Raw genomic sequence first — 23,159 nt, forward strand, 5'->3', positions numbered from 1 at the left:
AAAGGTTTAACAATAAAGACATTTAAAAGTTCCCATCAATGCAGTGGAAAGTATTTTTAACTGCTATGTCTTCTTTCTTTTAACAGCTATATTCCTAAAAAGTGGGCTTCTTAAATATCTCAGTATAATAAGGTGTGGTTGAATGCAAGAATAATTGAAAATTTCTTCTTATGCTCAAGCTGCTCCTCTGGGTACAAGGTAAAATCAATTTCCTCTTTCCATGAACCTACTAGTCTTTCTACCAATGAAATAGAGCACAAGTGACGCAATGCCAGATCCACATCTAGGTTCTAAAAGAACTAGGATCCTCCTTTCCTTCTTCATTCCCTTGAAAGACATCCACCACGTAAGAAAACTTAGTCTGCAGTCCTGAATGATGGATGAGAGACTAGCTACAAGAAGAGAGGCCTTAAGAGGAGAATCAAGTAGCTCCAGGCAAAAGGCAGCACCAAGACCCTAGCAATGTAAGTGAAGCTATCCAACCCTAGTTAATCCACTAAAACTGACATTTTAAAAAGCATAGACTAGCAATATCTGCTCAACCCTGCCTGAATTCCTGGGCACGTAACTGAACAACAAAACACCTATTATTTGTAGTCAGTGAGTCTTGGAGTGGTATATTATACAATAGATAACTGAAAAACAAAGTGATAGTATTTGTTTTCTTTTTTTAAAATTGCTGTTATCATTTCAGTGATTAAGAAGTATTGTTATTAAAAGCACTGGATGCTAATGAGCATTTGTTTCCAAATATCTGTTGTTTCAGTGTCTTAATAAAGGAAAACTTGCTTCAATATATCACCTTTTATCATTTTAACTAACATTATTAAAATAATTCAATACAACTAAGTAAAAAATATTTATAGCAACTGAGTTGATATCCTTAACAAGTAAAAAACTAAACCTACGCACAAATAAGAAAAGAAAATGCCAACACCTTAATTTTTTTTTTTTTTTTTTTTTTGGTTTTTCTCCGGTACCGGGAACCGAACTCACGACCTTGCGCTTGCCAGGCAGGCGCTTTTGCCGCTGAGCTAAATCCCCAGCCCCTTACACCTTAATTTTTAAAAATGGGCAAAGCCATTTGTCTGAAGAACCATAAATGGTCAATTAACATGAAGTATCTTCACCTCTCAAGTTCAAGTAACTTAAAATGAGATTTATCGTATACAAAACTGCAAAGAAGAAATAAATAGCAAGACTTAATGCCATCCAGGTTCCAGTGAAAAGTGGGGAAACCATTTAGAGGCAGGAGTCGGGACCTGGAGACTGAACTAGGGGGACGTGCACACACCCGCTCACAATCTGCGCGCCTCTGGGTCTTGCCTACGGCTGTAAAGTGAAGACAGGGCAGCTACCGCCTAGAGCTGTCGTAACGCTCAAATGATATGCACGAAGGGCGATGTAAGGGACCTTTACTTTTTGTTCAGCCCATTCGTCCGCGGGGGTACTTTGCCAGAGATCATGAAAAAGAACTGAACAGTTTCCTGGAAAACTGGGAGTGGATGAGTCGGGAGTGATCTGACTCAGAGATAGGAGATGGGGGAAGGCCAGGGTGGGACGTGGCACGGGAGGGTAGGGGTGACCACCAAGGAGCGGCCACTGTCCGCTGCGACACAGTTCAACCTCGCCAGGCCTTCCAGACTCCACCAGCCAACAGCTCGGGAGCGAAGGCGATAGGGAGAGTAAAACCCACGGCGCTGATTGGCTGCCTGCTAGAAAGGGGCGGGGCGGACGGAGGCTCCAGGGTTCGTGAGCGGAAGGCCGAGGGTGCGCACTTCCGGTCTTTGTGGCTGGCCCCTCGGGTCTGCGGCTTGGGCCTCGGCTGCTTCTAGGCTTCGCGGTGAGGGACGCGGGCCCCGTGGCGGAGGGAGGGCAGGGCGGACGCGCGACGCCGGCGCGGGCTGGCGGGGGAGGAACCCCGCTCCTCAGCCTGGCCGCCCCAGGTCGCGGCTCCTTGGTCTGCGGTGAGAGCGCCGCCGTTTCCCTACTCCCGTGACTCCGCAAATGCTGTGGTTTAACCAGAGGCACAAAAAAATAGGGCCGAGTGCAGCGGGTTCCTTGTAAACCAGAGAAGCGTGGCCTAAATACTCTAGCCGATCTCTGGGGTTTAGTACATAAATGTTGTCATATATAGTTTAAACCTTTTTTTTTTTTTTAAACTCCAAGAGTACCGCTTTGAGCTTAGGTTGACTTTTTCGTGCCTAGGATACCTAACATGTTTTTGAACACATGAGAAACGTTTTACAATTACTTCGTGATTAATTCTTCCGTAGACTCATTTATGAGCAAAAACCTTTTCAGAGCCATAGTATGTGCTCCAGTGTTTGTTGAAGAAATTTAGTAAATAACAATTGGTACCAAATGGTGAATAGCCCATAATATTTAAGTCACTCGTGTTTGACATGAGTTTTTAAAAATGTTTCAGTACTTTAAATAAAAATTAACCCTGTTATAGGTAAAGGCAACTACAAGTAAATTTTAAAAATCAGTATTATTAAATTCTACCTAGATACTATTTATTACTCTTGGGAGTCTGAATTGTAAATTTTATTTAAAAATTTAATGCAAGTTAAACATTCGTGTTGAAGACTTTTTTCTTCTTGATTCAATCAATGTTGAAAGGATTTAAAAGAAAATTATTTTCTCGTTATATGGTTCATGTTAATACTATATTCTTTTGCTTTTAAAATAATTTCCTGTAATAATAAGGTGGATCATTTTAGTCATTTGATTATTGTTTATTTAATTATAGTCTTACACCTGCTCCTTTTCAGCATTACCAGAGTAACATTATTAAAACTTCTTAGAGAGTTATTTTTCCTTGCTCTAAGTTAACTGTCGTTTTATATCCTTTAGGAAAGAAGAGATTACTCAAAGAAACTCTAAAGCACAGAACCCAGTTGTACTGAGTTTTTGCTAAGCTGTTTCAGTCCAGAATGGCTAAGAATTCCAGTGTAATTTCAACTCTGATACCTCAGGATCATCAGGAAGAAGGATTAATACTAGTGAAAATAGAAGATAACTTTTCCTGGGGTCCAAAATTTAAACAGAATGGGGATACCCAATCCTGCCAAGAACTGTTTAGACAGCAGTTCAGAAAGTTTTGCTATCACGAGACACCTGGGCCCCGGGAGGCGCTGTGCCGACTCCAGGAGCTGTGCTATCAGTGGTTAATGCCAGAGTTGCACACAAAGGAGCAGATCCTAGAACTGCTGGTGCTGGAACAGTTCCTGAGCATCCTGCCTGAAGAGCTGCAGATCTGGGTTCAGCAGCAGAGTCCAAGAAGTGGTGAGGAAGCTGTGACCCTGTTGGAGGATTTGGAGAGAGAGTTTGATGATCCAGGGCAGCAGGTGGGAACAGAGAAAAGGATGTGCTATGGGAAAAGGACTTTACAGCCTGGAGCATGTAGTATCCTAACAGCAGGATGAAAAGTCATTTGTTTCTACATGACCCTGAAGTAACTGACAGGGCAGTACCTGTCTCTGTCCTTAAATAATTTTTCCCCTTATCCTTCATCTAGTGGTGACTTGTTGGTTTTTACTAAGCAGTGTCTAGAGATTTTCTCACAAAGCTAACGCTGTTTTACTGATTTCAGGTCGCAGCTAATCCACAGGGACCAGCAGTGCCGTGGAAGGAGTTGACATTTCTTGGAAGCTCCCATGAGTCAACAAACATCCACCTCCAGCCTTTAGAGACACAGCTGAAATCCTGGAAACCTTGCCTTTCCCCTAGAAGTGGTGAGGAATGGGAACTTGTCTGGGACTCATATCAGTTAGGCCTCTGGTTTTGAAGATGCAGAATGAATTGTATCTACAACTTGCCACATGTGAGCACCATGTTTATATTTCTAAACCAGAAGTGTTCAGGTCAGCAGCTTTGTATTAGTCAACTCTCATGAATTGTAGTCAGCCCTCCTTGTGTCAGTTTCTGGAGTGCTGACACATGTTTGATACTGTTGTGGGCATCTACACCTATGTGATGGTAAGTTTCTTCAAGGAGCTGTCAGCTCTAAGTGAGTGGTGAACAAGCTAAAAGACTACTGCAATCTGGTATAGTAAATTATGGAATAACAGTAGGAACTGAGTTCTGTGGGACCACAGATGTCAGCACCTAACCCAGTATTACAGGTTCAAGGAATATTCCCTGCAGGAAGACTCTCCTAAGCTAAGATTTGAACTGTATGAGTAGAAGGAAGCCAAGTAAAGAGGTGGAGGGATGAGTGGCCTAAGCAAAGGCTACAAAGTACTAAATTATAGGTAGTTCAGTTTAACTTGAGTAGAGAATTGATAGGGAAGGACTGGGGAGAGGCTAGAGAAGAAAATGGGTCTTCTGAGAAGTTGTATGTCATATTAATTCATTTGAACAGTTTCTTAAATCCAGAAGGATTTAGTTAAAGGGCATGGCACAAAGGAGTAACCTGGCTGGAAAGACTAGAGGCTTGTTAGAGATTTCTAACTAAGTGCCCACAATGAGTAAATCAGTGTACTATGGTAGAGGGGTGGGGAACATCACAGCTGAATGCTTTTCATCTTCATTAAAATTGTACTGTACTCTGTGGTCATTGTTAAAAAGCAAAGCATTAGGAACAGGCATTGAAGATGATTCTAAAGTTTTAGTATTGCACAACCTGGTTAATAGTGGTGCCCTTTAAATATTCATCTAAATGGGAAAGTTAAGGAAAAACAAATATATCTGATGATGTGTTTTAGATGTTTTGGTGCTTGTGAAATATTCACAAGGAAAATACCCAATTGATGAGACGGGGACTGAGAGGGTAGGGGAAGGGGAAATAAAAAGAATTAAGATTTGTTATGTACATGAGCTAATTCCCCACAATGAATATAATCAGAATAGAATAGAATAGAATAGAGCTTAATAGAATTGGGATAGGCCTGGGGATATGGGGAAGTATTACCTTACAATGTAAAGGAAAATTGAAGCCTAGAAGCTAGAGAGTTTGCACAGTGAAGATACATGACAGCCCAGAACAGAATCTGGAAGAACACTAGTATGTGTTACCAGCCCAGACATCTAAGAAGGACCAGCCACAAAAAATCAAGTCCGTATGTCTGAAAGAGAATATCTGTAGAAAGCTACTCTGGTCCCCAATGTCAGTGCTATAGAGGCCAACTAAGAAAGATCCAAAAAGTCTGAAGTGGATTCTACAGTTAAGTTGGTGACCTTAATAAGAGTAGTAATGGTGGAAGTGGTGGGGAAGGAGGAGGGTAAGGCAGAAACCAGATGCAGAATGAAGATGAGTACAGATAGCCCTTTCAAGAAATTTTACTGTGAATGCAATAAGTGAGGCTGCTTGGCAGAGGTGTGTAGGCAAGGACCTTGGTTTTAAAAAAGTGAGAGTCAGCACTTGGGAGGCTTAGGCAGGAGGATCACTGAGTTTGAGGCCAGCCTGAACTACATCGTGAAACCCTGTCTCAAAAACACAAAACAGAAAAAATAATAAAATCAATTAAAAGGTAAGAAGGACATGAGCTTATTTAAATGCTGATGAACAGGAGTCAGCTAAGAAAGAGGTTGAAACCCAGTATAAGAAATACTGGGTAACTGATCAAGGCTCAGAGAAGGCAGAAAAAGATAAAATCCACAGTGTAGGTAGAGGCATTAACATTAAAAAAGATGAAAGACCCTATGGACCAGTTGAAGAAAAATATAGACAGTGACATCACTATAGGTAGACTTCTATTTTCTCTCATGTAGAAAGTGAATATTTAGAGTGACTAAAGAAATATAAAATCTGGTGTTTTTGCTATTTAATGTTTCAGATTATGAGAACAGTGAGACAGCAGCACAGGAGAACATTTCAGGAGAAAAGCCAGAGGACCTCTCTCAGGAATCTTCATTTGGAGGAATTGCTGAGTGTGAAAGCAACTCAGAGTGGCGGCAAAGAAGTGCTACAGGGGAGAAATTAAGACGATCCCCACCCCACGGAAGCAGTTTTAGGCAAGTGATTGTCACACACAAATCTTTAGGAAAGAGAAACCATCTTGATGACCCTCAAAGATACTTGATTTTAAGTACAAACTCTGTACCAAGTCAGAAAGTTGCTACAGAAGAGAGACCTTATAGATGTGATACATGCGGCCACAGCTTCAAGCAGCATTCTTCCCTAACACAACATCAGAGGATCCACACCGGAGAAAAACCCTATACATGTAGTCAGTGTGGGAAGGCCTTTAGCTTAAGGTCATACCTTATTATTCATCAAAGAATCCACAGTGGTGAGAAAGCATATGAATGTAGTGAATGTGGAAAAGCATTCAATCAGAGCTCAGCCCTCATTAGACATCGGAAAATTCACACGGGTGAAAAATCTTGCAAATGTAATGAGTGTGGCAAAGCATTCAGTCAAAGTTCATATCTCATTATACATCAAAGAATTCACACTGGTGAGAAACCCTATGAATGTAATGAGTGTGGAAAAACCTTTAGCCAGAGCTCAAAGCTTATTAGACATCAGCGAATTCATACAGGAGAGCGACCCTATGAATGTAATGAATGTGGGAAAGCTTTCAGGCAGAGCTCAGAGCTGATTACCCATCAGAGGATACATAGTGGAGAGAAGCCCTATGAATGTAATGAATGTGGAAAGGCCTTCAGTCTAAGCTCAAACCTCATCAGACATCAAAGAATTCACAGTGGAGAAGAACCTTATCAGTGTAATGAATGTGGTAAAACCTTCAAAAGGAGGTCAGCCCTTGTTCAGCACCAGAGAATCCACTCTGGGGATGAAGCTTATATATGTAGTGAGTGTGGGAAGGCTTTCAGGCACAAATCAGTTCTTGTTCGCCATCAGAGGGTCCACACTGCAAAGTAAATTGTAAATACAGTGACTATTATAAATATTTCAGTCAGATTTCTATTTTTGTTAGCCAGACAGTTTTCTTGGGAGCACGATTCCATCAGAGTTGTAACTACTAGGTCTTGAGTCATTCTGGCTTTGTGCAGCATTTCCCAATGCTGGTGTGACTTGTCCTATGAAAGCTTTTCCTGTGATTAATCAGAACAGATAATGGAAGAATTGTTACTTTCAGCTTTTCTTTACTGTTGGAAATACTCAGGAAAGAGGAAAAATGGAAATACAATGTTGACATCTCATTTTCTCAAAATGTCGTAAAAAGGGTGTAGGGATCTAGGCCTTGTTACTACAGCTGATTGTGAGTGTGCCAGGCTTGGGCCATAGTGTAGACATAGTGTAGTATGAAGGACTTTGTCTCAGGAACTCAGAAAGTTTTACTAGACCAATTCAGAATAGAGACAGGGCAACAAAAAAGGTAGAGAAACAGTTTGTTGGTGTTTTCTTGAGCCCGAAGCAGGCCAGAAATTAGGCATGAGAAGAATACAAATTAATTTATCCAACAGTTACTTTTTTAGTACTTGCTTTGTATCAGAGACTAGACATATAGTGGAAAGTAAGGTCTAATCCCTATGATCTAATGGGCAAGGCAGCCATTAGGCAGTGATACAATGGTGTGATCACTGCTTTGTGATTTTAAGGAGCTTCTGACTCAGCCTTAAATGAAGAAGTGGCAAAAATGACATGAAGGATGAGTAGGGATTAGTGAGGGAGAAGGTAGTCCAGGGGAAAACGTTCCCATTAGAGGGAGCAACAGATAAAGACCACAGAGGAAGTGTGAAATATTCCCTGCTAAGTTCCTTTTGAATTAAGAGTCACACCTGTAAGAAATATGGGTGTAGCCAAATTCTGAAGTAGTGCCTATAGCAAAATATAAACCAATTGAAAAGTTTCTGTTAATGGACAAAACCTGGAGCCCTTGGACCAGAGCACTGTAAGGAGTTTTAGTCTTGCTCAGTATGATCCAAGAAGAAGAACTAATAGGTGGTTTGCTTTCTTTCCCAACCTCTAGGATAGGCTAGAATTTCCTTGGGGAGGTAGTGGGTATAGATGTATGAAAGAGCCTAACCTAGATGTTACGAGTCTCTAGAAGTTTAAATCTCCCTCTCCTAAAAGTAAGTCTCCTTTGTTGCTTAAGACAGTAGTGGACCTGCTATCAGGTTAATCCCCAAGGCTCTTGAGTTGGGAGCTGCCATATCATTTATTTCTGAAGGGACAGCCCCACAATTCCTAGTATATTCCCTTGGGCTCAGGTGCTCAAAAAATATTTGTTAGTGGCTGGGCCTGTGAGTTATTCTCCAAGCACCTCACACATTGTTTTGTCTTAATGTGTACTGTATTCCACAGTATCTTCAAATTTTGTTAAAAGACGGTGCTAAAGGGAAATAAAAAGAAGTAACAATCATGTTCCATCAAGATTTCCCCTCCTCTGAGGAGCCTAATGCTGGTGCCTGATGTGATAATGAGATAGAAAATTGTACGCATTAACCAGGCACCTATTCTCTTGCTTACTGTGAGGTGGGAGGTTGTGCACATTAGTCAACAGCAAAAAGACATCATTCAATAGGCCTACTATGTTGGAGGAATAACACCAAAAATCTGTGTAGAAATCTAGAATCTTGTGCATAGAAAAATAATTTTCATAAAGATAAAAATAATTAACACTCCTCTTGAATATATATATATATGAGTATGTGCTAGCCAGTAAGAATTGCAATAGAGCTAAATCTCCATATTTAAAGAGAAATGAAAAAAGAATGGTATCATTTGGAAATATGGTAAAATGTAATAAAATACGTAAGAGCTATACAACTCTTGTTTTCCTCCAGAAAATACCCCAACTGAAAAAGGATATTAAATAGGAATTAATATACTACAAAAGGAAAACACTATAGAGAGCTCTTACCTATGTCAGTAAAAAATGTAAGAGGTACTTCCTAAGGGCTTTGTGTATATGTATTAGTTATTTCTTATGGCAGCCCATATTTTGTAGATCAGGAAATGAAGGCTAAAGGTTATGGCCAAAAAGTGGTAGGGTCAGGCTTTGAATTCAACTCTTTTATACAACCACTTTATACTGCCTGCATGCAGTCCCAATAGAAAAACGTCAAGTAAACAAATCACAAAAGAAGCAGTGCCAATGGACAATGGATGTTCAATCTTGATAAATTAAAAAGTGTATTGAATCAAGAGTCGGGATAGCACATACTATAAAATTCACAGACAGCCAGGAAAATTGGGACTGGCATGTTGCTGGTGGGATGTGAAGAGACAGTATCTTTGGCAATCAGTACCAGAAGCCTTAAGCATTGCCTTTGACTTAAAATTCTACCTGGAAATATATTTCAGAACTCATCATGAATGTGCACTCTTAAAAACTCTTAAAACTGGTGTTGATTAATGTTAAAAGACATGAAGCATTCATGATACATTATTAAATAAAATAGTACAAGATAATATGATCCATGTAAAATACATATTTATGCATTAAAATACAAAAAATACACAATCTCAAGGTGTTATACTAGTTATCTCTCAGAGGTATAGCTAACTTAATTTCTGTTGGGCTTTTATGTATTCTAAATTTTTCGGCAGTACTTAATACTCAGTATAACAGAGTGGCTGAAGGTATACGTCAGTGGTAAAAGTGCATACTTAATGTGTTCAGTCCCCAGCACCAAAAAAGTAGGGTTTTTTTGGGTCAGGGGAAGGGGTTGAGAAAAAAGTGAATGGAAGCCTAGGATAGTTGGAAAAGTATTTAAAACAAAAACTTGCTTTCTGTACCATCTCTGTTCCTTCTAAGTCTCAGTTAGCACTTAACTCTAATCTTGGATTGCATTATCATTTCCCTTTCCTTCCACTAGTGATTGAACTCATAACTTCATGTATGCTAGGTAGGCAAGCACTTTACCACTGAGCTACATCCCTAGCCTCAGTTTCATCATTGATAAAACAATGGTAGACTTGCCCACCTCAAACATAGTATTTAAAAAGACCTCTATAGGTTATAAATTCCGGTGTAAATACAATATGAGTCCCTGAGGATTTTTGATTGGGAAAAGAAATACCCCTTGAAGTGTTCAAGACCTTTGGTCATTAGTTTTCACATGAATTCTGCAGCTGTAAGCAAGTCATCTTGCAAGTCTGGAACCTTATGTGAAAGGAGCCGGAGAAGATGGGCTTTTATGGTCAAAAGTTCAACACTGTGTGTTTGTGAAATGGATTTGTTTTCTTCCACCAAACTTTTGTAGAAGACAAGCAGTCCACGTCTTTCTGCTCAGTCAGGGCTGTCTTGTTTCTCTTCGTATAAAAGCATTCTAGTGGGTAAGTGTCTGCTTTAAATGGATCTTACAGGAATTTTTAATAAAAAGCAACTTAGGCACAATGCTTAAATACCACTTTTCCTACCTGCCCCCTTCTTCATTTCCGTAGCCCACTAACACTGTCTGAGAGGACTGGAAATTTAAAGCAAATGTGACCATGGTCTCTAAGCTTCCATTTCTATTGAGGACTTGCTGATGGAGAAGGGGATGGTCATAGCACTGTCCCAGGCCATTCATTCTACTCAGCAGTTAGTGCCAAGGGTTCCAGTCTGGCACGTACGATCTTTGCATCAAAGGAAAGGGAAAATCCTAATTCTGGTGGACATAGTGTTTATATGTTTGAAGAAACTTACTGTGATGGTCCCTCCGAAACTGAAACTCAAATGTCCATTACATAAGGCTGGTCAGTTGCATTCCTGAAGATGGGCTGTCATGGTTTTCTGATGCTTTTTGGCCCAGGGAATAAAAAATGGGGAAAAAAAACAAAACAGCTTTCCTCACTTCCCACATTCATTTCTTGATCCCCTATACTCTGCCCAAACTCTTGTTTTTGTGTTGAATGAATAATAATTTTTAAAAAATATTTAAAACTCATTTTATTATATCTTACTTTACATTCTGATTTTGATCAGTTAAAGTGTGTATGCAACATGAATATTAAAATTAGTTACCAAAATTTATTCACTAGACAAAATTTTTACCAAAAATATTAGGAATAAGGGAGAAAAATACTAACAGGAATTACTGCAAAATAGTAACCTGTTCCTATTGATAGTGGGATTCTGGATGTTTATACTTTATTATCAGCATTCACAATTAATTCACAATTAGGCAATAAAAACATTAAGTCATTTAGTAGGAAAGGCAACTCACTATACACTTAAAGAATTCCTTTAGGGGCTGGGGATTTAGCTCAGCGGCAAAAGCGCCTGCCTGGCAAGCGCAAGGTCGTGAGTTCGGTTCCCGGTACCGGAGAAAAACCAAAAAAAAAAAAAAAAAAAAAGAATTCCTTTAAATAAATTTAGGATTGATTTTGCTCAGTGGTAATTTGCACAACTTTTGAACAAACACTTCTCAACTGCATTTCTCGTACTACATACAATAGCTATGATTACCAAATTTTCCAATGTGATTCACACAGGAATTGTCTTCAGGAATGTGTGAGTTACTTAAAATTGCCAAAATAAAAGCTAGCACAGATGTATAATTTTTGAGGACTCTGACAGATTAATCCCAAGAAATACTTACTCCCCTCAGGTGGCTTAAGATCACCTGGTGCTGTGAGAAAGGCAGGGAATGAGGAATTGGGGGGCCTGGGAAGGCAGATTTCCCATTACTGTGTTCCTGCAATCTTCCATTTCCTAGGCCCAAGGTAGTGGGACACAAATGCTCCATCACCCAGTCTCCTTCCAGACTCCAACATATATTTTTTCCTTGATGCATGTATGCTGTTTCCATAAAATGCACTAGAGTCTTCTACCACATTAATTCTGACCATGTGACAGCCTCACTTGATCTGTGATAGTGATTATAAGTAGGAAGAAAAAACCAACACATGTCCTGGCTTCTGAGCCAGAGTATGAAAATTAATTTCTGCTGGAGTAGAATCCTGAGGACAGGATGCGTCCTCATCTCCCTTATCTTTATACCAGGTATGTTCTATAACCTCTGCCTCTTTCCCTGTGCCCTTCACCTGGCTAACTTCCTACCATTGAGGTTTTTTTTTAACTCTGATGTCGTCATATCCAGGAAATCTTAAAAGTGGCTCATAGACCAAGTAAGCTATCCCTGCCATGTACTTCAACAAAAGCCTGGCTTTATCTTAGCAAAACACTTACCATACTTTATTGTACCACTCATTTAATAAATAGGTATATCCCTTAAGCATTGAACTAAAAGTGGAAGGGAAGGCAGAGGCCATGTCTCCCCCAGTGGCCAAACATAGCAGGTACTCAACAAATAAGGTCAGAATTACCTTCAGCAGGAGGCTCAAGGCAGCAGAAAGAATTAGCAAGAGGAACAACAAGCCACTATTCCTTCCAGAATGCTAACCAGCCTGAGATAGCATTAAACTGATGGAGAACATATTTCAGCATTTCACATGCTACATAATTCAAATGAGCACATGCCTCCACCGGCAAAATGCACAAATACTGTTACTGGGCAAAGATTCTTGTCATATTATAAGGAGTGCTTTCCATGTCTGTCCTGATCTTGGACTTCCTGGAAGGTGCTAATGGCAGTTATATCTGTGCTGGTTAAAAGGTAAGGAAGAGGTATTTCGGGTGAGAGTCCCCATCCTAAAATCAATTCTAGGAAATACCTACCATTCTTCCATTCAACACTTCAACAATCCCAACATTGTGTGGATCTCCTCTTATGGTAGTGAACTACGCTAGGTTCTCTGGAAAATTTAAAGTTAAGACTATGTCACAATTGCACAACTTTTACCCACATTGTTAGACTCTGGTGTGTGTTCTCTGATGCTGCATGAGGCCGGATCTGTGCCTAAATGTTTTTCTACATTCACTGCATTCATAAGGCTTCTCCCCAGTGTGTATTCTCTGGTGTTGGGTCAGGGCTGAGCTCTGATTAAATGATTTTCCACATTCGTTACATTCATAAGGCTTCTCTCCAGTGTGAATTCTTCGATGTTCAATAAGAATAGAGCTTCTCCCAAAAGCCTTACCACATTCAATACACTCATATGCTTTATCTCCAGTGTGAATTTTCTTATGTTGAATAAGTGCTGAACTCCGGCTGAAGGCTTTCCCACATTCACCACACTCATAGGGTTTTTCTCCAGTGTGAATTCTCCGATGCCTAATAAGCTCTGAGCTGCCTCTGAAAGCTTTTCCACATTCACGACATTCATAGGGTTTCTCACCACTGTGAATTCTCAGATGTCTCACAAGATCTGAGCTCAAGCTGAATGCTTTGCCACATTCTGTACATGCATAAGGTCTCTCTCCAGTATGAATTCTCTGATGTCGAATCAACTTTGAGCTCTGGCAAAAGGCTTTCCCACAGTCAGAGCATTCATAGAGCTTCCCTGTGTGAATTTTCTGTCTTGTAATTTCATTGGAGTTCACACTGAGATGTCCTTCACTTCCATTACATTCAAAGATTCTTTGTTCTGTTGGGATTTTTCTGCTGAAGGTTGCCACACTAACATGGGTTTCCTGGGAAGAGAGCTGACTCACTGTGTTCCATGCAACACTTCCCCTCTGCTTCTCAGCATTGTCCACATCTCCCAAAGCTTCAACTATCTGTCCTGAAGCAGTTTCACCACAGAGCCTTGCTGAGGATATCAGAGCTGCTGATGTTACACATTCAATAATTTCTTGTTTTACTGTCAACATTTTGTCACTCACCATCTTGCCATCTAAAAATGTGAACAAAAAATGCAAGTGTCATTTACCCCCTATGTTAGGAGAAAGGAAAGGATTGTAGTAGATAGAACAAAGTCAACCAAATGGAATAGGCATTTATCCATTAGGAGGAAAATTTGTAGAACTAGTTTCTCAATATAGAAGAGAGAATAGCCTGGTTTAGACAGAGGTGGCTCCCTCAGAGAATAGAAAATAAATGATAGCCAGTATTGGGGAGTACGGTGAATGAAAAAAGATGCCTAGGGTGACAGAAAGGAGCATCAGTGAGAAACCAGGAAGCTAAGAAATAATAATTATAGGAGAAGATACTTCAGTTAACTCAAGAAAGCAACAGGTTATACAAAATATGCAGGGTAAAAATACCCAGTCTTGCATCTGTGGCATTTCAAGCAAAGAAGTAGAGTAGAAGATACACTTTGTGGGTTATTACTGGACAGGTGTAGGTGGACAGGAACTAAAAAAGCACGAAACAATTACATTTTGGGAACGTTCCAAGGGGATGAAGTAAATATAAGCAATAGAATTTGACACAAAGAACAATATAACTTATACCATTTAAAATACTTTTTCACCCATGTGTGGTGGTTCAGGCCTATAATCCTAGCACTTGAAAGGCTGAGGAAAGAGGGTCACCGTGACTGCACAGCCAGCGTGGGCTACATAAGTGAGTTCAAAGCCATCTTGTACTACACAGTGAAGGCCTATCTCAAAAAAAAGGAAATAAAATAATATAAAATAAAATACTTCTTCAAACTCGATAACTACATGAAATAAAATTATGACACTGAGCTAGATGTGGTACCACAAGCTTGAATCCCAGCTTCTCAGGGTCCTGAGGCAGGATGTCTCACAAGTTTGAATTTAATAAGGTTACATAACTTAGTGAGATTCTACCTCAAAGTAAAAAATAACAAAAAGACATGAGTGTAACTCCATGGTAGGACACCTTCTTAGAATGTGTAGGCCATGGGTTCAATAGCCAGTAACCCCATATACGCCCACAAATGTATAAAACTAGAATAAAACTTTGACCTTAGATGTATAAATCAGAAAAGCTTAAAGATTTTTACTTTTCAACAATACATTTATGATTATACAAAAATTAGATAAACAGTTAAAGTAATTCCTAGAAAGGACAGGAATTAAAAGTAAACTAAGTAACTGTCACTTGAGTACTTAGAAATAGTAGTATAGAAATAATGATTTCAAGCCCAAAGCCCAGGAACTCAGTGATGGGGTACACATTATAGGAGGCTCTTGTAGAAGAAAAAATTAACAAGTTTCTTCATTAGAACTCTTTATGGGAGCCCCTGTTATTCTTGTTTGGTCTAAAATCCTTTTAAACGAAGGATATATGGGGTCTCTTCCTCATCTGACAGATACTTTTAATGCTATTAGATGATGCTCCACCCAGATCTCATTACAACTATAGTGCCTCTTTCCCTCATCTGCTTTGAGAGTTGGCTCCTTCTATGATCAGAATGTGTGCAGCTCCCCCAAATCCACTTGTTGAAATTCTAACCCCTGAGGTGACGGTATGGGAGGTGAAGAGTTTTAGGAAATAGATCATGAAGGCAGAGTCAGCTTTGGCTACATAGCAAGACCATGTCTAAATACCCACTCTCTGGAAAAGGAAAGCCCTGAAAGAATTCAAATTACATCAGATTTCATTCTTCCAGACCTTGAAAAAGAAATTAGAAATAAAATCCCCTTAGTGATTCAGACATTGCTACACCTTGAGCTTTACTTGTGCTCAGGGTCCACATATTGGCAAGGGGGGCCCACTGTGGCAATGTGGGAACTGATGGAACCATTAAGAGGTGACAGTGGGAGATCCTTAGGTCCACTGAAGTTCTGTTCTTGAAAAGGATTAAGGTATTTCTCAAGAAACCCTAGTTCGTTTTTCTGAGAAGACTGTTATAAAAGCCTGAGACTGACCCCCAACTCACTTTCTGCTTTCTGCTTCAAAATGTGATCACTCGTCCTGCATATACTCTTTTCTTTCCATCACTGTGATATGACACAGCAGAGGGCCTTCCCCAAAAATGAACCTAGAAAAACTATGACCTAAAAATATTCTTTATACAAGTAGCCACCTCAGGTATTTCATTATAGTGATGAAAAACTGATTAATATTGTCATTTAGCTGCTTTAAAACAAGGGAGTAGCTGGGTGTGGTGGCAGATGCCAGTAATCCCAATACTTCGGAGGCTGAGACAACAGGATCACAGTGAGTTTGAGGCCAGCCTAGACTACATAAACAAGTTAAAGGCCAGCCTGTACTACACAGTGAGACTCTGTCTCAAAAAAACAGACAGGGGACTAGATGACTTTTCCAAATGCATTTTAATGTAGCTCCCACTTGGTGCAGAGGATATCTGAGAAGACAGAATCAGGGTATGACATATGGGGAAAAGAGGGAGGGAGTTCCTAAGTAGACCTCAGAAAATGGTTACATGGATATCTTTGGAAAATCGTCAAGGAGAGTGATGGTGAACCTTTTAGAGCTTTCGATGATAACAAACAGGCACCAGTGGAACATGTGCCATACATCTGCCACCAGTGCTCTAGGATCTGACCCTCAGCCTTGGTCCTTTCAAACCTATCATCCCATAATAAATACCTTCATTTCTTGGGACAGACTCTTATTAACCAAGATCATACCTTTAAACAATAAAACCATACAAATTTAATGAACATTATAGCTTTTATCTAGATCTCCCCCAAAAATTTCATGGGCTCATACATGGAGCTTTTCGGGGGGACTGGATCATTGGTATGTCACACCGCAATAGATTAGCATGGATTAGATGATTGGATTAGCATGGCTGTGGGTGTAACTGGTGAATTTATGAAAGAGGGAAGACCCACAGAGGGTGTCCATGCAACCAACCAATAGGCTTGTAACCTGGATTGAAGAAAAAGGGAATAAAGAAGGAAGTCTTGCTGTTCTCTGCATGCCATGCCATGAACTGTTTCTCATCTGCCAAAACACCTTCCTTAGGAGCCAGCTGCCTGTGGACTGAAACCTCTACTAACTGTGAGCTATAATAAACATTTCCTCATTTAACTTATGGATGTCAGGTATTTTGTCTCGGCAACAACGAATTAAGGAAGACAGTGAATAATGTAATGGACCAAACTGAACTAATGCCTTTGCTTATTGTAGCTGAGTGTCACAGGAGGTTAATAAGATTGTGTGATGAAGATGAAATCAGAAGAGTAGTTAGATGTGACTAAAGTTTAAAGATAACAAGCTAATAAGCCTAATGTAGCTGCTGCACATAGGGATGATGTTGCCAGTAACATAAGCAAAGTCAATTTGGTTCTAACCCTTGGCATCCAGACAGCTATCAATTTACTGCCTCCGCATTTCAAATCTACCCTTCACTGCCCTACCTGTAATACCAGCATTATCAGATGACCTCAAATGATGACGTCTACCATCAGAGGGGGCCAGAGAGACAATGGAGGAGAAATGGGATTTTCTGGCTAGACCTGGTATGCTGTGTTGCTGCAGCATGTGGAACAATCCCAGGCATCATCCCCCTCAGTAGCTTCCCAGCAAACTGTGTAGCATGTCACCTCCATCTGGAGGCTTTCTGGCACCAGAGGGTTGTTCCTCAGGGAAAAACAGCTGGACATTTCAGGGAACATCTCCCACCACGCCATGCTTGGTCTCTGGAACACAAGGTAGACCTCATTCCTGACAGGAGGGCAAGACATGGTACCCTCTTACAGATGTGTTCCTCCCGTGAGTCTCGGTGGCACAGACTCCCGCATTCTTATTGCTGTACACTTTAGACTTTTCTTTTTAGGCACACCATTTAGTGCTCAATGAGCCATGGCAAATTTGATAGCCCTCCCCTCTATCCTCAGCCCTAAATGGATTGGGGTCCTTACCTTTCTCATAGAAAGTTTCAGTCTCCTGAGTCTCACTCTTGCACTGGTTCTCCAAGGACTGTGGTAAGCTGTACACAGATGTTAGTGCTCCCTTGGTTGTCATTTCCTTCCAGATCATTTCTTGGCGATCAGTGGTGTCCTAGGAGTAATCAAGTACCAGCACTGTGATTCTGAGCCTACACAAGATGGAAGTGCCTAGAGCAACAGGGTAGGACAGGAAGAATCAGACACTTGTTTAGGCGATTAGAGAGAAAACAGCAGCACCAAAACCCCTTGTAACTTGATCGAACAGGTGAATAATTAATACACCAAAGACAAAAGTTGAGTAATCCCCTGAGAGCCTAGTTCATGCCACTCACAATGGCATGAACTTACAGCAGGTCAAAGGAACAAACACAAAGGCCTGCTTCTTACCTGTTGGCTTGCTTCACCAACTTCTCTCTCCAACTCCTCCAGCAGAGTCACAGCTTCCTCTCCATTCTCTGGCCGGTGCCTCTGCACGCAGGCCTGCAGCTTCTCGGGCAGGATGGCCAGGAACTGCTCCAACACCAGCAGCTCCAGGATCTGCTCCTTGGTGTGTGCCTCTGGCCTCAGCCACTGACAGCAGAGCTCCTGGAGTTGTCTCAGAGCCTCCCGGGGCCCGGCAGAGTCAGAGTAACCAAACTGCCTGAACCGCTGACGGAAGATCTCCTGGCTCTGAGAGGCTCCCTCAAGGACAGAGTCCTTCCCCGCAACATAATTTTCTTCTTCAACCTTCACAACTGTAAGTCCTTCTTGTTCTCTTACAGCAGAGCAGATCAAGGCTGTGGCCTCTCCTGACATTCTGGGCAGAGAGAGTTGAAAAGCCTGCCCAGCTGAGGCAGGGAGTTGGTAGAGGCTTGTGTCTGAGGGATTCCTTCTGAATTCCACCTCTTCAGGATGTCCCTGAGGCCGACAGTGCTCATGTTACACAGCTGCTTGGAAGGTAAATACAGGTTTTTGAATGCCACTTACCAAGGAACATAGCAGTGTAAAGAAAACTGACTAAAAGACAGCTTCCACATAAATGATTTACTTAGATGATTCAAGATTTTTTCAGGATGTAACACAAAATTTGGTAATGTTGAAATCTATTCAGGACCAACGTTAGGGACATTAGGGATAATAAACAGTGCTCTATGAGGACTTTCAAAATTATGTTCTTTCACCAAATGAGGCTACTGAGAGTCATAAGCTAATCAAAGCCACACAGGTAGCGAGCAGCACAACTGGGTTCTGCAGGTGAAATAGGTAGCTCTTGCCAGTATGGAATGGGTTCTTTCCCAAACAGGGAGGAAAGTTCACTTAATAAACATTTACCCTAAGGCAGGCGGCTTACAAATACTATGTTATTGGGGTTTGACTACAACAGTGCAGTATTATCATCCCCATGTGTAACATATAAAGAAACAGCTTCTTGAATGTTTATGGATCTCTCCAAGGCCCCAAACTGGTCAAACATATGAACCCAGGGTTCCCACCTCTTAAGTAATCCCTCCTCCTTTTATTTCAGAATTATGCTCAGGATAATCTTGCTTGTTACTGCAAATTTCGCATGCTGGTGAAATGTTAGGCAGGGACCATGGAGAACATCCACAAATGTACAAATAAGGAAAATTTATTTTGGACTTTAAGTCACACAGTTCTGACAAAATACAAAGAAAAAGGAAGGAGTCTTTCATCTATTATTTCAACAAATACGTGCACATTTGCTAGGTTCTGGCAAGTGTACTAAACACATGTCTCAGGATACATGTCCTGACTGCAAGTTCCAAGCACTCTTTAGTTTAACTGGGGAAAATGACAGATGAACACACAGAGTGATAAATCCAAGCATAAGCACCAGGAAAAGAGCACTGACCAAGAGAAAAAAGAAGGGCTGGAAGAAGCAGACAGAGCTACTTGGAGGAGACATCTCAGTAGAAGCTGATCTGAGTGTGCCAGGCGAAGATGCAGAGGAAGGTCATTCAGGCAAAACAGAGAACGTGTGACAGCATGTGGCCCACTGAAGAAAGCCTATGTGGTTTGGAGAGGTCTGGCTAATGGTGGTTGCCTGTGGCTATGGCTCAGAGGCAGCCACGGAGCATCAGCCCATGACAGAATCACGGAGTCAGAATCTCCAGGTGGGGCCGCAATAAGTGTCCCAAGTGCTTCTGACATGTACCCAGGTTAAGAACCCTGCTCTGGAGCCTAGGAAGTACTTAAGGAATAGTGCAAGAAGGGCACATGTGCAGGAACAGCCAGCCTATCAAGGCTCTGGGATGGGTGGGGATTCCTATGGCCCCAGGAATGTCTGGGAAGGTGATGTGGCAAAGAGACAGAAAGTGTGTTGCAACCATTTGGTCAGGAGACAATGAGGGCCTGAGCTATAGAGGTCAAAATATATAAACAGAGCAGACTGGACAGGACATCAGGGCACACTGGAAAGGTTCAGAAGAGAGAAGAGTGAAGGACTCAAGTTTCGGGCCGTACCTGATTACTGGAGGACGCTGGTGTCCTTTGCTCAGCTATTCATTAAGGAAGTTAAATCTGCAATGCCTACAAAGCAGCATTTCCTAAACTACACTTTGCTACATATTAAAAGATGCTTTGTGCACTCCATAAAGAAACTGGATGATCAGTGTCTTCTTAATATTTAGTATATCACAAATAGTATAGACATTCCTTTAGTTTTTGTTCAGTATTAGAGACTAAACCCAGGAGGCACTGAACTACATGCCCTGCCCTTTTTATTTTGAAACAGGGTCTCTAAGGCTGGTCTCAGACTTGCACTGCCCCTGGCCTAGCCTCTCAAGGAGCTCTTTAGGTCTCTCTGTGTAACCACTGGCATTAAGAAATCAAGAGATGATGAAGTATCACATCTGTGCATGGACATGTGAATAGCACTGCCAGGGCTGCATCACACTGATTGTGTCCTTCCCTGAATGACAAATAATCTATACTATATCACCTCTTGCCTTTTAATTCCGGTATTTGTGATATTACTCAATTGGTATTACAGACACTAGTCCTCACTGACTTGTCCTCCATGGTTGTGAGGCCAAAGGAAGTTCATAATCGTAAAAGAATCATCTTTGCTTCTTCTCCCCCTCCTTCACAGGTCCATTCCCCTGTATATCAGAGTTCCCTAAGTGTAGTCCTAAGTGCTCCACATTTTCACTCTCTTACTTGCCTCCTGACCTACTTTACCTCACCTTCTTACCATCCATCTGGTTTAGACCTCTATGTGCTCCAGATCTGTTTACACCAAGCTGGTCAAGCTCACCACAACTCCTCTTGAAATTTCTCAAACTCACCGCATTCAAAACTGATTCGTGATTCCTCCCACCTAAGATCTGCTTTCTCCTAGTTGTTCTCTCAGACAGTAGGAATACTCATCTGGGTGTATGGCCAGAATCCTGAAGGAAGCCCTAACAAAGTCCTGTCCTCTACCTCCTTCCTTTACTTCATGCAAATTAAGTTCTACTGATTTTATTTCCTCTCTCTCAATTCTGCCCTTCCTTGTCTCTGTCATCACCATCTTTATCCCTACAGCCATCCAATGTGTCACACTGCACAAAAAGTCCCCAACTGCCTTCCCCACACGTACTCTGTCCCGATCAGTCCATTATCTAGATTGTAGTCAGTGATATTTTCCAAGTTGTAAATCTGATCATTTCCCTCTGATTAGTTCTTTTGTTTTATTTTTAGTGACTTAAAAATAATATTCTTCCTCACTATCATGTTTCTTGTCAGCATTAGCTGTTGCTTTCAAATTTTAATCCCTCGTGCTTGTAGTCTGTCATCAGCCAGGCTGGAGACGCCTCATGGTTCCACTGCCATGAGTGATCCAGACCTCATCATCTACTGGTTAGGAACTGATTCCAGTTGATGGTGGGAAACTCAGCTGGAGCTTCATAGGAATGCCCATGCCCGATCTCTCCACGAGCCTCAGACCAGTTTTGTAAAAGCAAAACAAAAATATTTTAGCCAAGGTGATGCTCTCTCTGCCTGGACTCATTGCATTCACCTGGGACACACTCCAGCCTATAACCATCTCCTAGATGTGGTCCCAACACCTATATTTTTAATACATTCTGCCTATTATTCTGACGTCCAGTAAGGGTTGAGATCACTGGATCAGTCAAGGCGTCATCAGAAACAAGACTGAAAGAATTGCATTTCTTTCCCTCAAAAGTGTTTCTCTCACTTTGTTAGTAAGCATATTTGGGACTCTGGGGCTAATAATGGTTTTAACCATGAAAACAATGTTTTGAGCTACAGTATAGCAGTGATTTTGCTGTTACATTACTGTCACTCAATCTAACACATGAATCATAGTATACCCTATACATAAGAATGAATGGAATTATAGTCAAAAAAGAATTTCAAAGAAGCAATGGTCAATACAGTATTGTCAAATTCCTAATGTGGACTAAAAATATCCCCACAGCATCTTACCCTACAGGGAAGTGATCCAGCTCACAGAAAGAGCACCACCTTTGGACTCAAGTGACCCAGGTTAGAATCACAGTGCAATCTCTCACTAGGTATGTGGCATTAGTCACCAACCAAACCTTTCGGAGGTCCCATTTCCTCTCCTAAACATGGAGCTAAGAATCTAACATTATAGGAGTTGGGAATAACAGAAAACATCTGAATAGTGCTGTTTGGTGTATTAAACATGTCTTGTTCACTTCGAGGCTCTGACATCTGGGGCTCTTTAATGACATGGATGTCACTCCCAGAGACAGTAAACAACTCACCTGTGAGCATGCCTTTCAAATGGAAACCAACACACCCAGAGCCCACACCACTACTACCTTCCCTATCAGGCTCTCCCACACAGCACACCCCTGCCCTCATCACTTCAGGGCTGGGAACCAAACAACTAGGGACAACTCAGTGCCCCAGAGTCCACTCAAAGCATGATACAGGTGAAACAAGGTAAGGGCAAATTCCACACACAAGGTACACCTTACAGAAAAGGCTTTCCTGGGGAAGCACACAAACCAATGAAGGGAAGCACGGGTGCCCTGAAGTCCATCACCCCCTAAAAGAGAAATCTGGAGAGAAGTGCTTCCATGTTTAAGGTGAGAGCTCCCACAACCTTCTTGTGTGCAAATTTGAGAAAGTATCCCTGCCAGTGGGAGTGTAAACCCACCGCGCTGGGTCAGATGCCTAGACTTAGTTGTCATTTGCTTATGAAGGAGTCCAGGAAACCAGCTACCCAGCCCTGTGCGGTGTGCGGTTTGGAAGGCAGGAAGCCTTGAGCATGGGTACAACTCCCTCCCTCTGGGAGAAGGCAGATCCCTGGTCCTAACTGTTCCTCCCAGTAGCTCAGAGGAAACCGCTGGGGCACTTCTGGACAACCTGGCTTGGACAGGCACTAAGGTCTCTTCTGAAATCAAATGGTCTGGCGCCTAGGTCCGTGCTCTTAGATGCCTACCCTGCTGTAATGCCATTTCACACCTGCTTTCCCAACCAAATCAAAGCGTCTTTTACAAGAAGAAATGCGTTTTTTTCACGCATTTCTTTACTATTTACTGACGGCCACCCTGTGCAGACGTTGTGCACGGTGTTAAACAAGGAGTTGTGAAGAGCGTCCCTGCCACTGCAGAACTTAAAAGTACCGAGAGGGCCGCACTAAGTAGAAGGCACACATCATTT

At 41.5% G+C, this 23,159-nt stretch overlaps 2 protein-coding genes across 2 annotated transcripts in view; one reads left to right on the top strand and one right to left on the bottom strand.

The window, feature by feature from the left end:
- The first annotated feature begins 1,751 nt into the window (after nt 1–1,751).
- Nucleotides 1,752–10,267, top strand: Znf397 (zinc finger protein 397). Its single transcript, XM_005372801.2, has 4 exons — nt 1,752–1,843; nt 2,860–3,353; nt 3,599–3,740; nt 5,784–10,267. The coding sequence occupies exons 2-4, from the start codon at nt 2,940–2,942 to the stop codon at nt 6,833–6,835; spliced, it is 1,608 nt and encodes a 535-aa protein (XP_005372858.1). The 5' UTR covers nt 1,752–1,843; nt 2,860–2,939; the 3' UTR covers nt 6,836–10,267.
- Nucleotides 10,268–10,776: 509 nt separating this feature from the next.
- LOC102025070 overlaps nt 10,777–23,159 on the bottom strand; it is a 46,871-nt gene continuing 34,488 nt past the window's right edge. The window contains exons 9-11 of the mRNA XM_013509229.1: nt 17,907–18,416; nt 17,493–17,631; nt 10,777–13,582 (exon numbers count right to left, since the gene is read on the bottom strand). Of these exons, the coding sequence (XP_013364683.1) occupies nt 12,657–13,582; nt 17,493–17,631; nt 17,907–18,416 (1,575 nt within the window). The 3' untranslated portion in view covers nt 10,777–12,656. The remainder of the gene's footprint in view (nt 13,583–17,492; nt 17,632–17,906; nt 18,417–23,159) is intronic.

This window comes from Chinchilla lanigera, unplaced genomic scaffold (genome assembly GCF_000276665.1).
Source record: "Chinchilla lanigera isolate Chin_1 unplaced genomic scaffold, ChiLan1.0 scaffold00001, whole genome shotgun sequence".
NCBI lineage: Eukaryota > Metazoa > Chordata > Mammalia > Rodentia > Chinchillidae > Chinchilla > Chinchilla lanigera.

What these genes read in the sequence shown, in the direction of transcription:
- Znf397 (XM_005372801.2), top strand. Translation starts at nt 2,940, where the DNA reads ATGGCTAAGAATTCCAGTGTAATTTCAACTCTGATACCTCAGGATCAT. An exon ending in TTGATGATCCAGGGCAGCAG is followed by an intron (nt 3,354 to 3,598) that starts GTGGGAACAGAG and finishes TACTGATTTCAG; the next exon opens with GTCGCAGCTAATCCACAGGG. An exon ending in TTGCCTTTCCCCTAGAAGTG is followed by an intron (nt 3,741 to 5,783) that starts GTGAGGAATGGG and finishes TTAATGTTTCAG; the next exon opens with ATTATGAGAACAGTGAGACA.